This window comes from Ictalurus punctatus, chromosome 5 (assembly GCF_001660625.3).
Source record: "Ictalurus punctatus breed USDA103 chromosome 5, Coco_2.0, whole genome shotgun sequence".
Taxonomy (NCBI): domain Eukaryota; kingdom Metazoa; phylum Chordata; class Actinopteri; order Siluriformes; family Ictaluridae; genus Ictalurus; species Ictalurus punctatus.
This window is the reverse complement of record NC_030420.2, coordinates 20,759,497-20,777,649: the sequence shown is the minus strand read 5'-3', so window position 1 is coordinate 20,777,649 and position 18,153 is coordinate 20,759,497. Positions and strand designations below refer to the sequence as shown.

Sequence of the window (18,153 nt, the reverse complement as noted above, 5' to 3'; positions counted from 1 at the left end):
AGTGAGATGTGTGGTAACATGGACAACCTGGACCTGGGAGATACGGTCGAATACACCCTATCTAAGGGTAAAGGGAACAAAGTCAGTGCTGAGAAGGTCACCAGAGTCCCATATGGTATAGAATATTTTTATTTAAACCGTGTTATACTATCATTTAAATTAACTCTGTCACATGTGACTGTATCTCGAGCGCTAACATTAATACCTGAAGGTTTTAAGTTTCATGTTGAAAATGTCGTGTATGTGTTTTAAGTGAATGGGCTGGTTGAGGACATTGGCAGTACTGTGTTTTCGGGAAAGGTGGTTAGGCCCCTGCGTAGTGTGGATCCCTCTCAGACTGAATACCAGGGGCTTATTGAGGTAACGGAAGAAGGTAAGGAACCAGGCATTTATTTTATTTATTTATTTATTAAAAATTTACTTATCAGGTACCTCACAGTTTAAAAATAAAATAAATCATTATAAATCATACAATGGAGATCTAACTGACACAGATGCTTAAGAGAATCCCTTTGTCAGCTCACGTGTTGGAATAATAATAAGGTTCAGACAATTCTGTAATTATGTAAAATTTAGTTCCTTAATAAGATCAAAACAGATACAGATTTGAAGTTATATATAGTAGCTTGGTAAACACCTTCTGACATGGGGTTTTATTATCTATAATGTACTTTTTCTGCTCTTTTTTTTAGAAAAGCCTGAGCAAAACAATATGGAAATAATTTTATTCGCTTTCTAAACTTGCATTGACTATCTGGCTTCCAAGGGCAGGTTATGCCTAAAGTTAAACTGAAACCTTTTTAGTGAAATGTGATTTTCCTCATACGTTGAACATCACGATTTGGTACAGCTTGTGATCAGATACTGGCTCAAAATTAGCAATGCACCTACAGCATGATATTCAGATAATACTTGGTTGTTATTGTCTTAACACATGTTAATATTATCCTAAGCTGACAAGCTTTAGCAAACAAGTGTTTGTAAATTTACAGCCAATTTTTTTTTTTTTTTTTTTTTTTATGGAGAAGGGAAAAAAGTAACATTTTATCCAAGAATGAAAAGTTTACAAAGGGAGACAAGTGGTAGCTCAGTGTTTTAAGACTTTGTGTTACTGATCGGAAGCTCATGAGTTCAAACCCAAGCACCACCCAGCTGCCACTGTGGGGCCCTTGAGCAAGGCCCTTAACCCTCAACTGCTCAGATGTATAAATGTAAGTTGCTCTGGATAAGGGTGCCAAATGCTGTAAATGTCACTTGGATCATCCTCTACACTTTGACTGATCACTGCCTGCTTTTGCATTGGGCTGAAAAACTGATTAGATCAGTGAGTTCTGTCTGTGTTGCTTTCTCTTGCCACTTGTACAAAATCTTGTAAGCAGATTTCTCGTTAGATCATGTGGCAGCACAGGTGCATCATAGACTATTTGAAAGCTGGTATCCAGACATTTTGCAAACTTCAGTGGATGCATTTAGCCAACATTGAGGATAAATTTAATTTTGACACATTATTTTTTCTGCTTATAACACACACTTGTAACACAGTCAAAAATTTAGACACTCATTCTTTATTTTATTTTTTTCTGCCCACATTTTAGAATAATAATAAAGTGAACTATGTGAATTATGTTGTGATGATAAAATCCAAAATAAATCAAAAGTTTCTAATTTTAGTATCTTTAAATTAGACACCCTTTTTACCAGAATTGTATTCTTGGCATTTTCTCAAGCAGTTTCTTGAGGAATTCCCCTGAGATGCTTTTTAAACAGTTTTAAAGAAGTTCCCAGATATGCTGGACACTTATTGGCTGCTTTTCGGAATATTTCGCTCAGGGTCGTCCATTAAAAAAATATTTTTTTGAAAATAAAATGTTAGTTTTCTAATGAAGGAAATGAATGTTAGCACAATGATATTTTTGTCTACAACAAGGATTTCAAACATTTAATCATACACCTTCAGATCAAAAGCTTTTTAAGAACTTGGGAAAGATTTCCAAACTTTTGACCGGTATGTGTACACCATGACATGTAAAACAAGTACATCAGACTAAACACGAAAATGTTTAGAACCTGGAAATGTGGAAAATCTTTGTGCCTGTGTGCCTGAATTCGGAGACTTTTAAATATTTAGTCAATATTTTGGTGTGAAGCAACTTTAATATATTAATTGTCATGTAAATGCCACACTTATAGCAAAATCATTTGATCAAAAGTCAGATGGATAGATATAATTCCTATTGTGATGCTTTCATATATTATTTCATATATTGTTGATTTAGATCCTCAGGTTCCAGTCATAATTTTGTTGTCCTGATGCGCTTGTACTTTTATCTGGTTGGATCCTGCTAGGCTCCAGTAAAGGTCAGAATTACCCGTTTGGAATCGTTAGCATGACCAGTAAACGAGATTGCCTGCAGAAAGGGGAGATGGTGAAATTTCATCTGTGTACCGTGCCTCAGACAGGACAAAAGATGGCTTGCAACGTCGTTCCACAGCGTAGAGCTCTGGTGGAATGTGTTAAAGACCAGGTAACAAATTGTGTTTGTATATATATTTTCATTCATAATGTTAATTAACCATGTGGCTTAAATGTTCTTTGTACTAGCTGCCTTGTCGTAGACCTGATGATGTATAACTATGTGATGTGATTTCTTGACCCTCCTAGTTTGGTTTCATCACCTATGAGGTAGGCGAGAGTAAGAAGCTGTTCTTCCATATGAAGGAGGTGCAGGACGGCTTGGAGCTCCAGACTGGAGACGAAGTGGAGTTCTCGGTTATCCTGAACCAGCGCACGGGGAAGTGCAGTGCCTGCAATGTCCGCAGAGTGAGGTCAGACAATAATCATTATTAATGGGTCTCTATAGAGGAATTATGATGTTTTGTTTTTTTTTTGTTTGTTTTTTTTTTGTTTTTGTTTTTTTTTTGTGTGGGGGATCTGAGTATGACCTTTATTGCACGTGAATGCTATAATAGATTTTCTATAGTTCCATCATCTCTGTGAGCATAGTGCTAGGAGTAGAACATGCTAACTTTTGTTGCCACCCCTCTTCCATTAAATAGGCATTTCACAATAAAACATTTGTTTTGTAATTGTGAGTGAGAGAGAGAGGTGTGGTTCAGTTTTACTGATAAATACTGATAAATACCCATTCCGCTGCCTTCATCTGTGACTCTTTCGAATTGAAAAACAAATTTGTTTTTAAAAAAATCACTAAGAATAACATGGATAGAAACCTGAATGAATGTTTTTAAGCCATTGAGGTCAATGAACTTTCTAACAGTAAGTCAAGAGCACTCCAGTTTACAAATCCCTTTAAATCAGTAGCAAAATCATGATAGCCCAGTATTATTAACTTGTTATTGCTTCTTGGCTGTAACATGTGTTCTTATTGCCTTCTCTAGTCTCAGTAAAGCTCACTAATGTGTACGTGTGTCGTAGTGAGGGTCTGAAAGCAGTGGCAACACCTCGGCCTGACCGCCTTGTGAACCGCCTGAAAAGCATCACCCTGGACGATGCCAGCGCCCCGCGTTTGGTGATCATTCGACAACCCCGGGGCCCTGATAATACAAAGGTTAACGCACAGTAACTCTTATTTTCTGTCCTCCATGTAGAAGTGGATATAGTGACTTGCCTATATTACTTACATTAAAACATACACTTAGCGTCATCTCCATTATTAATGGCCTGTTGCAAGTCTCCAAGGTCGTAGTTTGTCCGAAAGTGTATTTCAAAGAACTAACTTTTAGTGTGCTTCATTCCTCCAGGGCTTTAATGTGGAGAGGAAACCTCGCCAGGCCGGCATGATTGATTGATCTACTATTTGCTGCTCCTCCCTCTCCACATTGACAACACCTCAGAGAATAGAAGCAATCAAGATTAAAGGACAGGGAAGGGATTTGCACTGTTATAAACATCAATAGAACACATTAAGCGCCACACACACAAACACCCCAATCCCCAAAATCCCTTTCAAAAGAATTGATCATCTCCTCTGACCTTTCACATTAAAGTGGTTTTTGCGCATTTGTCATAGAGAATTCCTTGGTTGTGTGCGTGTATGTGTGCATTCTGTGCGCGTTATCAAGTATTTTTTAAGAAAATGTAAGAGAAGTGTGTTGACAGTGTTGAAGAGAAATGGGATTTGGTGGTTCTGCCACCTTGTTTCAATCCTTGCTCAAAATGAAATTGTATGGAATTCCCCCAATCCTATTTTCCCTCTATCTTGTGAAAACGTTTTCTTATACTTTTTGGACATCTGTTTATTTGCTCCTATCACTTGACAGCCACTCACCACGTTAAACAGCTTCCAAATCAAGCATTTTGCTCTGATAGAAGGTTGCGTTCATGTACCGTTCCCTTTTCTTCTCCTGCTCTGTTGTTCAGCGCATCTTTTACAACCACTCTGGTCTGAAATATCACTGTGCTCAAGATTGCTCATGTATCCCATTTGTCTGAATGATCTTTTTTTTTTTCCCTAAGTGAGTTTTTGATCAAATTATGTATGTTTTTGTTTTAATAGTTGTGCTTGCTTTCACACCCTCTTTCCATGTTTTCTTCTGCTTTCAGGTGCAGAATTCATAATTGCTTCTCATTTTGCAGTCATTTTATATTGTTTTTTTTGTTTGTTTTTTTCCCCCTTTCATTGCACACCTTTTTTTTTTCTCTTTTTTCTTTTTTTTTTTCTTCTTTTTTTTTAAAAAAAAAACATTCAATTTAATATGCTTCTAACAAGTAAAATAAAAGTAAGGTTAAGGTGCCTCAAGACTCTAAGACAAAACAAACCCAACCACACAGTAGAGGTATACTCTATTCCTGGACAATTGCCAAAAAAAAAGGAACATGTACAGTCTTAGGGTGGCTTTTTTCCCCAAATATATTTAATACAAAATCTGCATCCCTGAGACCTGTGGATATAGTATACTATATGTAATGTGTGCTATTTAGTTAGTGGGAGGTTTAAAAATAAATAAATAAAACAAAAAAAAAAACAACAAAAAATTAAGTCTGCATAACCTGTGAGATTCAAAGGGGAAACAATACCTAAGGTTCCATTCAGAAACTATAAGATCAGGATTTAATGTAGAGATTATTTGCTGTGCTCCTTACTGAAAATCAAAATATTACTGTTAAGACTTTTTCTTTTCTTTTCCTTGAGATCAGTGGGTTATTGCTGAGCCACTGGTTCTCCTCTATACTTTTGTTTATGGTCTTGAATGGAAACAATTGAAATAAATGTTTTATGAAAACACATTTCTGTGAACTGAAGCCCTGTTTGATTTCCATGTTGCAAGTTTCTTTAATGCAATGCTTAAATACTTGACAGTCAGTCAATACTTTAATACAGAGATTTTACATAAAGGTTATGTAATATATAATGTCAATGCTAAACCCTTGTGCTTCGGCCGTGAATTATTATTTTGGTGCGGTGCACAACTTCCGGTGTAGAACCTGAGGCCGTTTTCTGAGCTTCAGTCCAACGAAACCACCATTCCCTGAGCTCTGATGGGCTGCTTAGCTGGGGTTCTGTTATCTCATTCGCTGTAACTAAGATGTAAGGGAGTTTTGATTCCACTCTAGTGATTACCATCTTCTCCTTACTGTCTCCCTCTGGGACATCAGTGGTTATTTTCTCTTCAGTCACTGATTCCAGACATCCTGAAGTACGATCCAACTCCATTCTAACCGAGAGATCGTCATCATTATCATCAGTCTGGCACTGAGACCGCCTCGTGTTTGCAAGGTCCATCCTCTGCAGCTTGATTTTATACTCCTCTAAACTATTTTTGCACTCTCTGACTTTCTCCTTCAAATCCAGGAATTGCATCTGCAGGACTTTCTCGTAGCCCTCTTCTGCCTTCAGCTCATTGAGCCAAAACTTGAGCTGTTCTTCCTCATTAGACATCGATTCTGCTTGTCGCATTTCAAGTTTAAAAATCTGCTCATCAGTGGTCTCTATTTTGAGCTTGAGTGATCTCAGACTAGCCTGTTGTTCGATGATTAACTTTTTCAGGTTGTCTCTTGGGTCAGAGGCTTCCTCATATACTGTAACCCCGGTTTTAGTGACACATACTTCATTTCTTTGCGTTTTATGTTCTGTTATACTTTCACATAACTCTATTCCATCATTCTTTTCTCTATGCTTCCATTTCTTGTTTTCTGTTCTATTTTTATCTTTTCCTTGTATTACCCTAGAGGCCTGGGCTAGTTTATCTGGCTTGACTCCCATGTTATCCAGTAGTCGTTTTCGTCCATCCTTCTCTTCATTTCCCCCCTTATCTCGTGTTAATTGCTGTTTCCTTCCCTTACCCAGATTCTCCAGCCAACCCCATGCTTCCTCCATCAGCGTTAATGACTTCCTCTTGGGCCTCTTAAGTTCTTCAGGGGGAGTTTTGGGGTGGAGATGGGAGAGTGGAGGGAGGCTCTGCCGGTGGAGGATGGCTCCGGCACTACTCCTGCGGAGTTTTTCTCCTCCCTCGACTCGTCTTAACTGAACATGTGGCTTGTTTGGCCAATCCACCAGAGAGGGCCCTAGATAGTGCAGGGTGAGCTGAACTTCCCTGGCTTGTTGGCCATACTTCCCCAGGGACTCCAGGAGCAGCTCGTCAGGGGTCACGTTGCGCCCGTAGCCTTTGAAATTCTCTCGCAGAGTGTAGCGACCTGTACGACCTATGGACGAAGCAAAAATTTTGCACAAGTAAGAGAATTTCTGCCACCTTATGGGAGCATGTTCATTAAAATGGTAAGCGTTTGCGCCACCATGAGTTGCCTGAATATCTTCAACGAGCTTTGGCATCTTGTAGAATCCAAGTCTCTGGTACTGTACTTGAGGAATGAGAAGCATTCATTCCAAGAGCTATTCCTTCAGTTGGTGTTTATTTGACTAATGTTTCTACAGATTCAACCATTCACTGAGCCTTCATACCCTCTGCATGGGGAGGCATGGTCATCCAGGAAGAGATCACTACCATCAGGATGGTAATGTTTCATAATATATGAGAGGTGATCAGTTACAACACGGTGAGGGTTAAATAAGTGCACACTTTTTGTTTGAATTTTTTTTAAATATATATTTACTATCCTTCTAGTGCATGTATCCACTTCAAATGTATGCACGCAATGCCTTTGTACTTATGTCCCATGGAAAAGTGTATTCATAAGCATAAATAAAGATCTGTTTAGAAAATAAAGTATTTGGACACTACAGTATATTTGAAATGTTATGTAAAGGTTAAATTAAAAAAAAAAATTAATCAAGTTCTAGATTTAAATACTGCAAAAATGCTATAGCAAATTGTCAGATTTGCAATGAGTCATTCCTCTTGGAGGGAAGTGGATGCAAAATGCCCCCTACAGCATAACACAAACTGATTTTTCCTTTTCTTTTCCCACCGGTCTGCATCTAGGTTTAAAATCAGGAGAAATATATCTGTGTAGTCTTTTGATGTTAGTCTCTGCAAATCTGCTAGTTTGGGATCCTCTTAACAAATCTGCGCGTGTTTGCGCCTTAAGCGTCCATAATAAATTTCAACATTCCAGATATATAATACATTATAAACTTCATCAGAGGTTTTAAATTATATTAAGGCAGGCTAATATTTCAAACATCACTGTCTTCTGTAATCCAGTTAATTAACTTACCCAGAGCTTGGGCTAAAGCGATGACTACTTCTTGACACGTCGTCATTTCAGTTACACCACAAACAATGCGCTGGAGTCCATCAACAGACACTTTAATCTCCATTCTGAGGAGGAAAATATCAATAGTTATCTCCACTTAAGCACTTTCAGTACTCTCAGTAGTTTGTATAGCAGGTATGATTATATGGCATTTCTATCGCTTAGGCTTAAATTTGAGATGTCACTTTATTTTTAATGAATTAAACCAGCTGGCCCAATAAAATCATTGTTTAAAAGTATTTTGTTAAAACTGAGACTTCTTGCTAGACTCAAGTGAAGGAATCTCCAAGTATATTATTTTCTTAAATGTGTTCAAAGGCAGGATTTTTATAGGTCCATAATAGTTACTACATACTAAAATTTCATTACAATAATATGGATAGAAATATGTACCTGTCTTTTTAGTACTGATCCCCAGGTGTGTAAAATCCTCCGATCTGTCACAAAAACCATTTGGTTGAGGAGTCTGTTATAGCGGCAGTGATGAGAACGTGTATATCTTGTACAAACCAATATGGAGTTCTGGCTTTTTTTGGTTCCCCACCACTACACTCAGAGGTCCAAACCCTTCCTGTCAGTAAACACAGATCATGGTTGATAACTGGACAGCAGCTGGATCAGAATTAGTCTATGACTGTATAATTTATATAATTGTTGTTGTTTTTTTTTCTTTTATTGTCTTTATAAAGGTAAATTGAATTGACAATATCTAGTAAATATATCAATGAACAAGCTACCAGGGGGGCGCTGAATAGATTTAGGTGTTTATTATTATTATTATTATTATTATTATTATTATTATTATTATTATTACTACTACTGCTACTACACATAAAACAAACTGTCTAATTTCTTGTAAAGAGCATATACACTAACACTATACTAATATTGGGTATGAACCCTCTGTTCTCAGAACAGCCTGAGTTCTCTGTGGCATGGATTCCACAAGGTGGTGGGCTATGTTGACATGAGTGTATCATATAATTGCTGCAGATTTATCTCCTGTGCTACCACATCCCAACGGTGCTCTATTGCATTCAGATCTGGTGACTAAGGAAGCCACTGAAATACTCTGAACTCATCGTCACGTTCATGGAAACGGATTGAGTCGATTTGTGCTTTGTGACTTGACCTATTATCAAGCTGGAAATGTTGTACTAGTGTAAGCAGGGTAAACTGTGGCCATAAAGGGATGCACGTGGTCAGAAGTACTCTGATAGGCTGTGCCATTGAAATGATGCTCAGTTGGTATTAACAGACCTGATGTGTGCTAATTACATTACACTTTACACCACTATTACACCACCAGCTGCAGCCTGAACTGTTAACACAAGGCAAGCTGGGTCCATGGATTCAGGCTGTTGATGCCAAATTCTGACCCCACCATCTGCATGTTGCAGCAGAGGCTCATCAGCCTGGGTGACGTTCTTCTAATTCACCTGCCCAGTTTCACCGAGTCTGTGCTCACTGTGGCCTCAGATCCCTGTTCTTGTCTGGCGTGACTGGAATCAGATGCAGTCCTTCTGTTGTTGTAGCCCATCCGCTTCAAGGTTTGACAAATTGTGCATTCTGAGATGCTTTTCTGCTCACCATGGTTGAACGTGTTACTGTAGCCTTCATTGTCAGCTCGGCCCAGTCTGGCCATTCTCCTCTGATCTCTCTCATCAACAAGGTATTTGCACCTGCAGAACTTCTACTCACTGGATGTTTTTTTTCCACCATTTTGTGAAAACTCTAAAGACTGTTTTGAGTGAAAATCCCAAGAGATCAGCATTTTCTCAAATACTCATGCTAGCCTGCCTGGCACCAACAACCATGCCACAGTCAAAGTCACTGAGATCACTTTTTTTTTTGTTTTTTTTCTTCTCGAAATTCTGATATTTCATGTGAACATGATCTGAAGCTCCTAACCTGTATCTGCATGATATTATGCATTGCATTCTTGCCACATAATTGGCTGAGTGGATAGCTGCATGAATGAGCCAGGGTACAGGTGTTCCCATTAAACTGACTGAATATAGTATTTCTCATTCTATTATTGCTGAGCAAATTTCATAGCATCATATCTTCATCACATCATAGCTGCTGATTATATGTGTTTAGAGAGCAGGTTTGTTCAGCTCACCACCAGTGCATAAAGCACTGTGTGCTTGAATAAGCCGACGATCCCAACAACCAATCACAGAGGTTGATTTTGTCCCCCCGGCACTCTTTTCTTAGATATGTTTACAAGTAATACAAGCGAGTTATTCAGTCGGTAAGTGATTTCCCTGTGTCCTGACTATTGTGAGGGAAATTACTCATTTTTACTTTGTAATAGTTTTGTTCTTGTTCTTTTTCTGTTCATCTGAGGATAACACCTAAGAAGGCCATGTCATGTCACTGAGATCAGTACAGAATGTTCTTCTAAGATCCTAAAACAAAGCCTGATTGAACTGCCTCAAACTGCTTCTTATTGGTACACAGAAGTGTGTCATGCTCTGCTTTTCATATATATAGTAGTGGTTCAGCACAAGTGCTTTAGAGCGCTCTCATTATTCTATCCTGCTTTATTCTATCCTGTATTAAAATCTTTCTGTAATAAACCTTTTTACCTTAAGAGGACGAGTCTGCAAGTGTTGCCTAATTTCCACGACAATTTGGCTTCTCCTGGCTGGGCTGTGTTTCAACTTTTCTGGACAACAAGCAAATCGGAGGATGCCCGTGGTAAAGTTCCACCCTGAATTCCAGGTTGATATGCAGGTGGTGGCAACCACTGACTGGTAGGAATCATCAAGAATTTAGAATTAGAATTGTGTGATGTCATTGTGTATTGCTGTCTGTGTGGAAAGGAGTCAATGATATAGAATTAGAATTTATTGAAGTCATAGTGTATTGCTGTCAGTGTATTGCTGTCTGTGTGGAAGGGAGTCAGTGATATAAGAAATGCATGTATTACATTGAGAGAAGTATTACATGGAGCGATTTCTTATAAGAAGTTCCAGGAACTTCGCCTCTGCGACGGCAGAGATATTGGTGTTTCTTAGATCACAGCTTCAAAACTAAGATATATACTGATGGATATATATATATATATATATATATATATATATATATATATATATATATATATATATATATATATATATATATATATATATATATATATCCTGGACTGATTTCTTATAAGAAGTTCCAGAGATATTGATGTTTCTTAGATCACAGCTTCAAAACTAAGATATATATATATAGAGAGAGAGTTAATAACGGTAAAAATATTTGCTAACGGAAAGAGTCCGGTTCGAGCAATAAATAAGTAAAGAGAGTACTTATTAAGAAGCGCAAGAGGCGCGGTATTTTTACGGTGGATTATTATCAAGTGGCATGCCCCATTGACTCATTACATCATATCAGCGGTACATGATACATTTGGCAAATTTAACGCACAAGTACATTTTACTGAGATAAAAAATAATAATAATAAAAATGAAATGATTATTTAAAAAAAGAAGGGAAGAGAAAACTGTAAGCCCTACCAAATTGCTATATGTGGACTCGCCCTCACAGGTAAACTATTTTACATTCTTAAGGTTTGCTCTTTTGAACCTATAAATTATACGATTAATTGAATGTCTAGAGATTTGGCACACACTACAACCTTTTCTGTCTGTGCACGAGAATGCGTATTCACTTGATTTTCATAGCACGTTAAATTTATTAAAACTTTTGAAAGTTATAGAAGCTGTAAAAATAAAATATAGGGAAAACATGTATCAAAGCACATCCTGTGACACATGCTATGGTATGTACAGGGTGCTCATATGTTGATCCTAATATCACATTTATACGTGTGAATTATTGGGAAGGATGTTTGAACCAATATGATGTATGGGTTAAAGAATGTGCTTTCCCAGAAAAAGGTAGTCTCAGAGAGTTAGAACAACAGAAACTTAATTTAGAGACAAAGGAGAGAGAGACCCCTAAAACAAAGAGCGAAGTGCAGTTTTTGGCTGACTGGAAGGCATTTGCTGAATGACAGAGCGAGGCACATAAAAGAGAGAAAAAATGTCAGGCAGGGCCCTCATCTGATTGACAAATTTTGCACATGTTCAGTCAAATTGAGTGACACGCAGTTGCATGTATTTTTTGTCCCAGAATCAGCGCCCCACGTCTCATTAACCAAAATAAAGAACAAACAGTAGAAAGACGTGGGACTGTGCTCGAGATTATGTGAGAGTGGGAAAATTACAGATTGGGAACAGAAACCCACCTCTAACATGTGGTACAGCCTGACGCTGGGAGTTTATAAAAACTCTTTCTCGATATGTGCAAGGTTAACCGGGATGTTATTTGTCATGACAAGGGAATGTTTCTGAACCTTGGGACAAGCCCCACACCCGTAGAGGCACATCCACAGTTGAAGAAGGTGCCTCTCGGGCTGTGGGCCCAAGGGAAACATGATGTTGGTCTGATTAGAAGTGCACCACCAGTCATGATCACGCCCAAATCTGACTTTAGGACCAGACAATCTCAATACCCTCTTAAATCAGAAGCTATTGAGGGAATTAGGCCAGTATTTAATTCACTACTAAAAGCAGAGGTCATTGTCCCCTGTCCTGATTCGTGAGTGCGCACTCCGATATTTCCAGTGTGAGAAGCAAAAAAAAAAACAAAAAAAACCCTACACCATGATGAATGGAGATTTGTACAAGATTTGCAAGCGGTTAATGCAGCAGTCAAACAGAGAGCTCCAGACGTGCCAAATTCTTACTCAACGTTAAGCCAGGTTCCAGCAAATAGCGAATGGTTTTCAGTCGTAGATTTAGCTAATGCATTTTTTCAGTATACCTCTTGATAAAGAAAGTGAGTTTTGGTTTGCATTCATATTTGACTGACATCCTTACACTTTCACTTGCATGTGTTAAGGGTATTGAGAGTCACTAACGATATACAACCAAATGCTAAAGGACAGCTTAGCACCTCTACCACATTCTCCAGGGCACAGTGTGAAACTGACACCATTAAATTGTTGCAGCATCTTGCCAAAGAAGGCCACAAAGCCAGTCTCTCCAAATTACAGTATGTACCACAAGAAGTGAGATTTCTAGGGCACGACATCTCCACCAGTGGAAGGAAACTCTCTGCAGACAGAGTATCTGCCATTCAGAAGATTCCCAAGCCTCTGACGAAGAAACAGGTTCTATCTTTCCTAGGTATGTGTTCGTATCACAGAACTTTCATTCTAAACTATACCATTCTAGAAGCACCACTCAGAGAGATGGCATATGCGACAGGTTGGACAGCTCATTCTCAGGTAAGTTGGATCCAGTCGCTGCAGAGATTCCCCCGTGTGTACGTGCAGTAGCAGCAGCTGAGAAAGCTGTGGTGGCATCCAGAGACCTGGTAGGTTACTCAGAATTGGACCTCTTGGTTCCACATGAAGTGTTGTTACTCCTACTTGAACAGAAAACCTCACACCTGTCCACCCAATGGTGGCTGCACCATTACACTATACTACTAGATATGCCAAATGTCACTATAAAACGATGTACTGTCCTTAACACTGCTACTCTTCTTCCAACAGAGGGAGACTGAGAACCACGTGACTGTGTTGTACTGACTAACAAACTCTGCTCCCCTAGAGTCGACCTGAAGGATGTTCCATCGGAAAATCCAGATCTGATCCTTTTTGTGGACGGGTCTGTGTCACGTGACCCAGAGACAGGTAAAAATCGAGTGGACTATGCGGTAGTGACCGCACACGAGACGGTCTGTCAGGAAGTATCCCCTCAAACCTTTCAGCACAAGCAACTGAACTACATGCCCTCAGAGGCATGAAGACATGCTGAGGGACAGTCAGTAAATATTTAAACAGACAGTAGATATGCCTTTGGGGTAGTACATGATTTTGGAACAATTTGGAAATACAGGAACTTCCTGACGAGTTCAGGAGCACACATAGCCCACTCACAAAGTCTCTGAGCTGCTGGATGCAGTCCGACTCCCCCAAAACTATTGCAGCATGAAAATGTGATGCACACTAACAAATTAGACCCTGTTTTCCTAGGAAACACTCGAGCGGACAGTGAAGCATCTATGGTCCCAAAACACAAAAGAAAATAATCACTCCTTCTTTACAGCTTTCAGACCTCCAAGCGCAAGCTACAGATGAGGAAAAGGCTGTGTGGCACAAAACAGGCTGCACGGTTGTTGACAGAATTTGGCGATGCCCCCAGGGCTGTCCTTGTCTTCAAAGTTGAAGCATGGCAGGGACCATGCGTCAAAGGGGGAATGATGGCTGTGATAAAGCATTGGTTTCTCTAATTACTTTTTAAAAATTTTGTTTACGATGTTTGCGCAACTCATAACGTGGGTTGAGGTTTGAAGGTAGAGAAGGCCACGTCCCTACGTCCAAACAGGACTCAGACGTGGTAGTGATAATGATAATCTCCAGTGATAATGGCACACCTTTTGTGAGCCATGCCCTTAAGTAGGTGGGTGAATATTAGGGTATTGAATTAATGTAGCACTGTGCATATCATCCGGCTAGTGGTGGGGTGGTAGAGAGACAAAATGGGACACTAAAAAACAGACGGAGCAAATGCTGTTCTGAAACAGGATTACGATGGGCTTAGCCCCTTTGGGTTACTGTTTGGGCGACCTCCAAACACAGCAAATGGACCTGTGACAGCTCCTCTTCCCGACGCTGCAGCATGTGATGATGCAGTGTTAAATTACTGTGCAACCCTGTCCTCTGCTCTGCACTCTATCCACAAGTAGGTAAAGGCAGCACTTCCAGCTCCAGCCACGTGCCCGCTGCATGATCTGAAGCCCGGAGAGTGGATCGTGATCAAGGACTTCCGCAGGACCAGGTGGAACAAACCACGGTGGTCTGGGCCATTCCAGGTTCTCTTGCATGCAAGCCACTTCAGGAGGGTGCCAGAGCCAAGCATTGCGCTGGAGAAAACAGCACTGCAATAGGAGAACTAGAACGTAATTCTCTATCAAGAGGCCTCTAGGAGGACCTATGCTCACGAGCAACGATCTGCATATACACACCCACACACGACACACTACACCCCAACACATCAACACACCAATCCCACGCGACTCCATGATAGACAGTCTTAAGTGGTATCTAGTAGCCTGTGAAATCACGGACATGTAGTTTTTGGAGAAAATGTTGACGACACTGTAACTGTACCCTTAGGAGGACTGAACTTCCTTAAACGACGTGACTTTGCTACCGCACCTCTTACTCCCCAAAGCTCCCTGACCACAGACTACTGTTGCAGACTAGACACAAATCATTAGATGTTGACCTGCACATCCACTCAGATATACAAACCTATTCCTAATCTTACCTGGTATAGGTGGTATCTGTTATTATGCCCTGTTTCAGAAATAAACTCTCAAATCACTGGGACCGTTCCCGACAACACTGGGGGCGGGGGAAAACCCTTAAACTGGAAAGATAAACCAAAGCACGATATTGAAGTTTATTGTGTGGAAGACTTAATGATCAATCACACCAATCACATCGTTGCAGCAGAAAGAGTGCATGACGCACACACTTTAATCCAAATTTGTTATTTAGCTGATCGTGGTGACGGGATTAAGTGCCTAAGGCGCCGTGATTTCTATAGGTCCCACATAAGCCCGCAAAGTTCTTTAGTAGACTATTGCTGCAGATTGGACGACAATTAGTAGTTAAAAACCCGTATGCCAAGATATTGGCTGCCTCTGTAAACCGTTCTGTATCGCCTTTCGTCAGAAGAATCATTGCCAACAGTGCTACCCACACGTCGTCACACGGCCCCTCGTCAGACACATAATGGTTATTCTATCACTGAACGCATGCAGTCTGTGATATGCAACCCGCTGCAGACTAGCGAGATGGGGCTTGATTGGTTGAACTCCGTTTTCAGGGGCTGGAGATCGTGGATACTGACCATTTGTGTTCCTATAGTCACCGTCATTCTACTTGTCTTAATTACACATGGCACCATGTGTAATTTCCTGCGTGCGAGGGTGTTTCCTCCGATCATTAAGAGCAATGACTGATGACCAAACACTGATGCTAATTAAAACGTCAACAAAAAGTGACTACGACCCTTACGAAGACCAACCCGAGCTGTATCTTAAACCTGACTGGGAACTAGATTCTGCCAGCGACACTGACAATGATGACCCATTGACATCCATTTCACGTCTATTGTAAATATGCATTTGACCATGACGATTCTCATTTCACTCTAAAATAAGCTTGTTTGAAGGCAGGATACTTTATATCCGCAAAAACAGCCTTAGCGCCTTCATTATGTCTGTTTCATGATGAATTCAGTTGAACGTGAAAGGATTCTTTAGTTCTGATATATTCACAGCCTAGTAATTTCTCTATTAATTTTAGTAATCATATTTTGTAATGATAAAATGGGGGAAATGTGAGGGAAATTACTCATTTTTACTTTGTAATAGTTTTGTTCTTGTTCTTTTTCTGTTCATCTGAGGATAACACCTAAGAAGGCCATGTCATGTCACTGAGATCAGTACAGAATGTTTATCTGCTTACAGAGACACAAACATGTTCTTCTGTACAAGGTTTGTCTGCACATCTTCCATGATCCTAAAACAAAGCCTTAAAATGCCTTAAACTGCCTCTTATCGGTACACAGAAGTGTGTCATGCTCTGCTTTTCATATATATAGTAGTGGTTCAGCACAAGCGCTTTAGAGCGCTCTCATTATTCTATCCTGCAATAACCATCTTTCTGTAATAAACCTTTTTACCTTAAGAGGACGAGTCTGCAAGTGTTGTCTAATTCCACGACACTATTCACTACCACTGCTTCATTTTGTATGTGTTCTTGAATAGGTTGTGGTGTCATGACCAAAGATGTTGCTTATTTGTCAGTCCTTCCAGGATTTTGCGATCGCAGAAATTTACGCAAACTCCTCAATATTCTGAGGAGCTTGCTATTTTTCAAGTTTACTGCAGATTTTGCACAGATTTGGGCCAAGACGTGTCATATGATGTCATCACAATGTGCATTCACCCAAAGCCCTCTTTGATTCACATGCGGCGAACATGAGTGCAGCTAAAAGGTCTCATTTACCAACAAGCATCACTGCGAGAGACAATTTTGTGCAATTGCAATTTCGCCAAATTCAAGCACAAAAAACTCATCACAACGATTGAAAAGAGCCACAGCAAAATCGACCATTTTCGTCTGCAACAATCACAAACATAACTCCTGTATGGACTGATTTCTTATAAGAAATTATATTATCTATTATTTTCTTTTTTGATTAGTTCTATTCTGGTCTATTAATTCAATTCAATTCAATTTTATTTGTATAGCGCTTTTCACAATAGACATTGTCTCAAAGCAGCTTTACAGAAATATCAACATGGTATACAGATATCAAAGGTGTGAATTTATCCCAACTGGGCAAGCCACTGAGTGACGACGGTGGTGAGGAAAAACTCCCTAAGATGTTTTAAGAGGAAGAAACCTTGAGAGGAACCCGACTCAGAAGGGAACCCATCCTCATCTGGGTAACAACAGATAGTGTGAAAAAGTTCATTATGGATTTATATGAAGTCTGTATGGCGTTAGGAGCAGCCGTAGTCCCAGCAGTCTGGAATTAGAGAAGATTTGAGCTCCATCCAGAGGAAGAAAGGATCTGGATCTCTAGTAACTCCATAAATTCGTGTGGGGCTCGGCGAAAGGAGAGAGGGAGAAAAAAGATTATTATGACTGCAAAGTAGTAGAACAGAATCTAGTCAGGGTAGGCTTGAGTAAACAAATACGTTTTAAGCCTAGACTTAAACACTGAGACTGTGTCTGAATCCCGAACACTAATAGAAAGACTGTTCCATAACTGTGGGGCTCTATAAGCGAAGGCTCTTCCCCCTGCTGTAGCCTTCACTATTCGAGGTACCGTCAAATAGCCTGCATCTTTTGATCTAAGTAGGCGTGGCGGATCATATAAAACCAAAAAGTCGCTTAGATATTGTGGTGCGAGACCATTTAGTGCTTTATAGGTTAATAAGAGTATTTTATAATTAATGCGAGATTTTACTGGGAGCCAATGCAGTATTGATAATATCGGTGTGATATGGTCGTATCTTCTAGTTCTAGTTAGGACTCTAGCAGCTGCATTCTGGACTAACTGGAGCTTATTTATATTCCTACTGGAACATCCAGACAATAAGGCATTACAGTAATCTAATCTAGAGGTGACGAATGCATGAACTAGTATTTCCGCATCATGTAGTGACAATATGTTTCTTATCTTAGAAATATTTCTGATATGAAAGAAAGCTATCCTAGTAATATTATCTACATGAGCATCAAATGATAGGCTGGAGTCAATAATCACTCCAAGGTCTTTTAATGCTGTACATGTTGAAACAGAAAGACCATCCAGAGTAACCATGTGATCAGAAAGATTACTTCTAGCTACACGTGGGCCTAATAAAAGTATTTCTGTTTT

The 18,153-nt window shown here is 39.6% G+C and overlaps 2 protein-coding genes across 8 annotated transcripts in view; one reads left to right on the top strand and one right to left on the bottom strand.

Annotated features, from left to right (window-relative positions):
• csde1 (cold shock domain containing E1, RNA-binding) overlaps positions 1 to 5,248 on the top strand; it is a 35,609-nt gene extending 30,361 nt beyond the window's left edge. For all 7 annotated transcript variants that reach the window (XM_053680310.1, XM_053680313.1, XM_017467988.3 and 4 more), the window contains 6 exons: positions 3 to 115; positions 254 to 373; positions 2,347 to 2,525; positions 2,663 to 2,826; positions 3,437 to 3,569; positions 3,763 to 5,248. In XM_053680310.1, the coding sequence (XP_053536285.1) occupies positions 3 to 115; positions 254 to 373; positions 2,347 to 2,525; positions 2,663 to 2,826; positions 3,437 to 3,569; positions 3,763 to 3,810 (757 nt within the window). In that variant the 3' untranslated portion in view covers positions 3,811 to 5,248. The remainder of the gene's footprint in view (positions 1 to 2; positions 116 to 253; positions 374 to 2,346; positions 2,526 to 2,662; positions 2,827 to 3,436; positions 3,570 to 3,762) is intronic.
• Positions 5,249 to 5,284: 36 nt separating this feature from the next.
• rassf11 (Ras association domain family member 11) lies at positions 5,285 to 10,714 on the bottom strand. Its single transcript, XM_017467990.3, has 4 exons — positions 10,270 to 10,714; positions 8,069 to 8,246; positions 7,637 to 7,740; positions 5,285 to 6,664 (listed from the first exon to the last, which is right to left on the bottom strand). The coding sequence occupies exons 3-4, from the start codon at positions 7,737 to 7,739 to the stop codon at positions 5,382 to 5,384; spliced, it is 1,386 nt and encodes a 461-aa protein (XP_017323479.1). The 5' UTR covers position 7,740; positions 8,069 to 8,246; positions 10,270 to 10,714; the 3' UTR covers positions 5,285 to 5,381.
• Between the last annotated feature and the right edge of the window lie 7,439 nt (positions 10,715 to 18,153).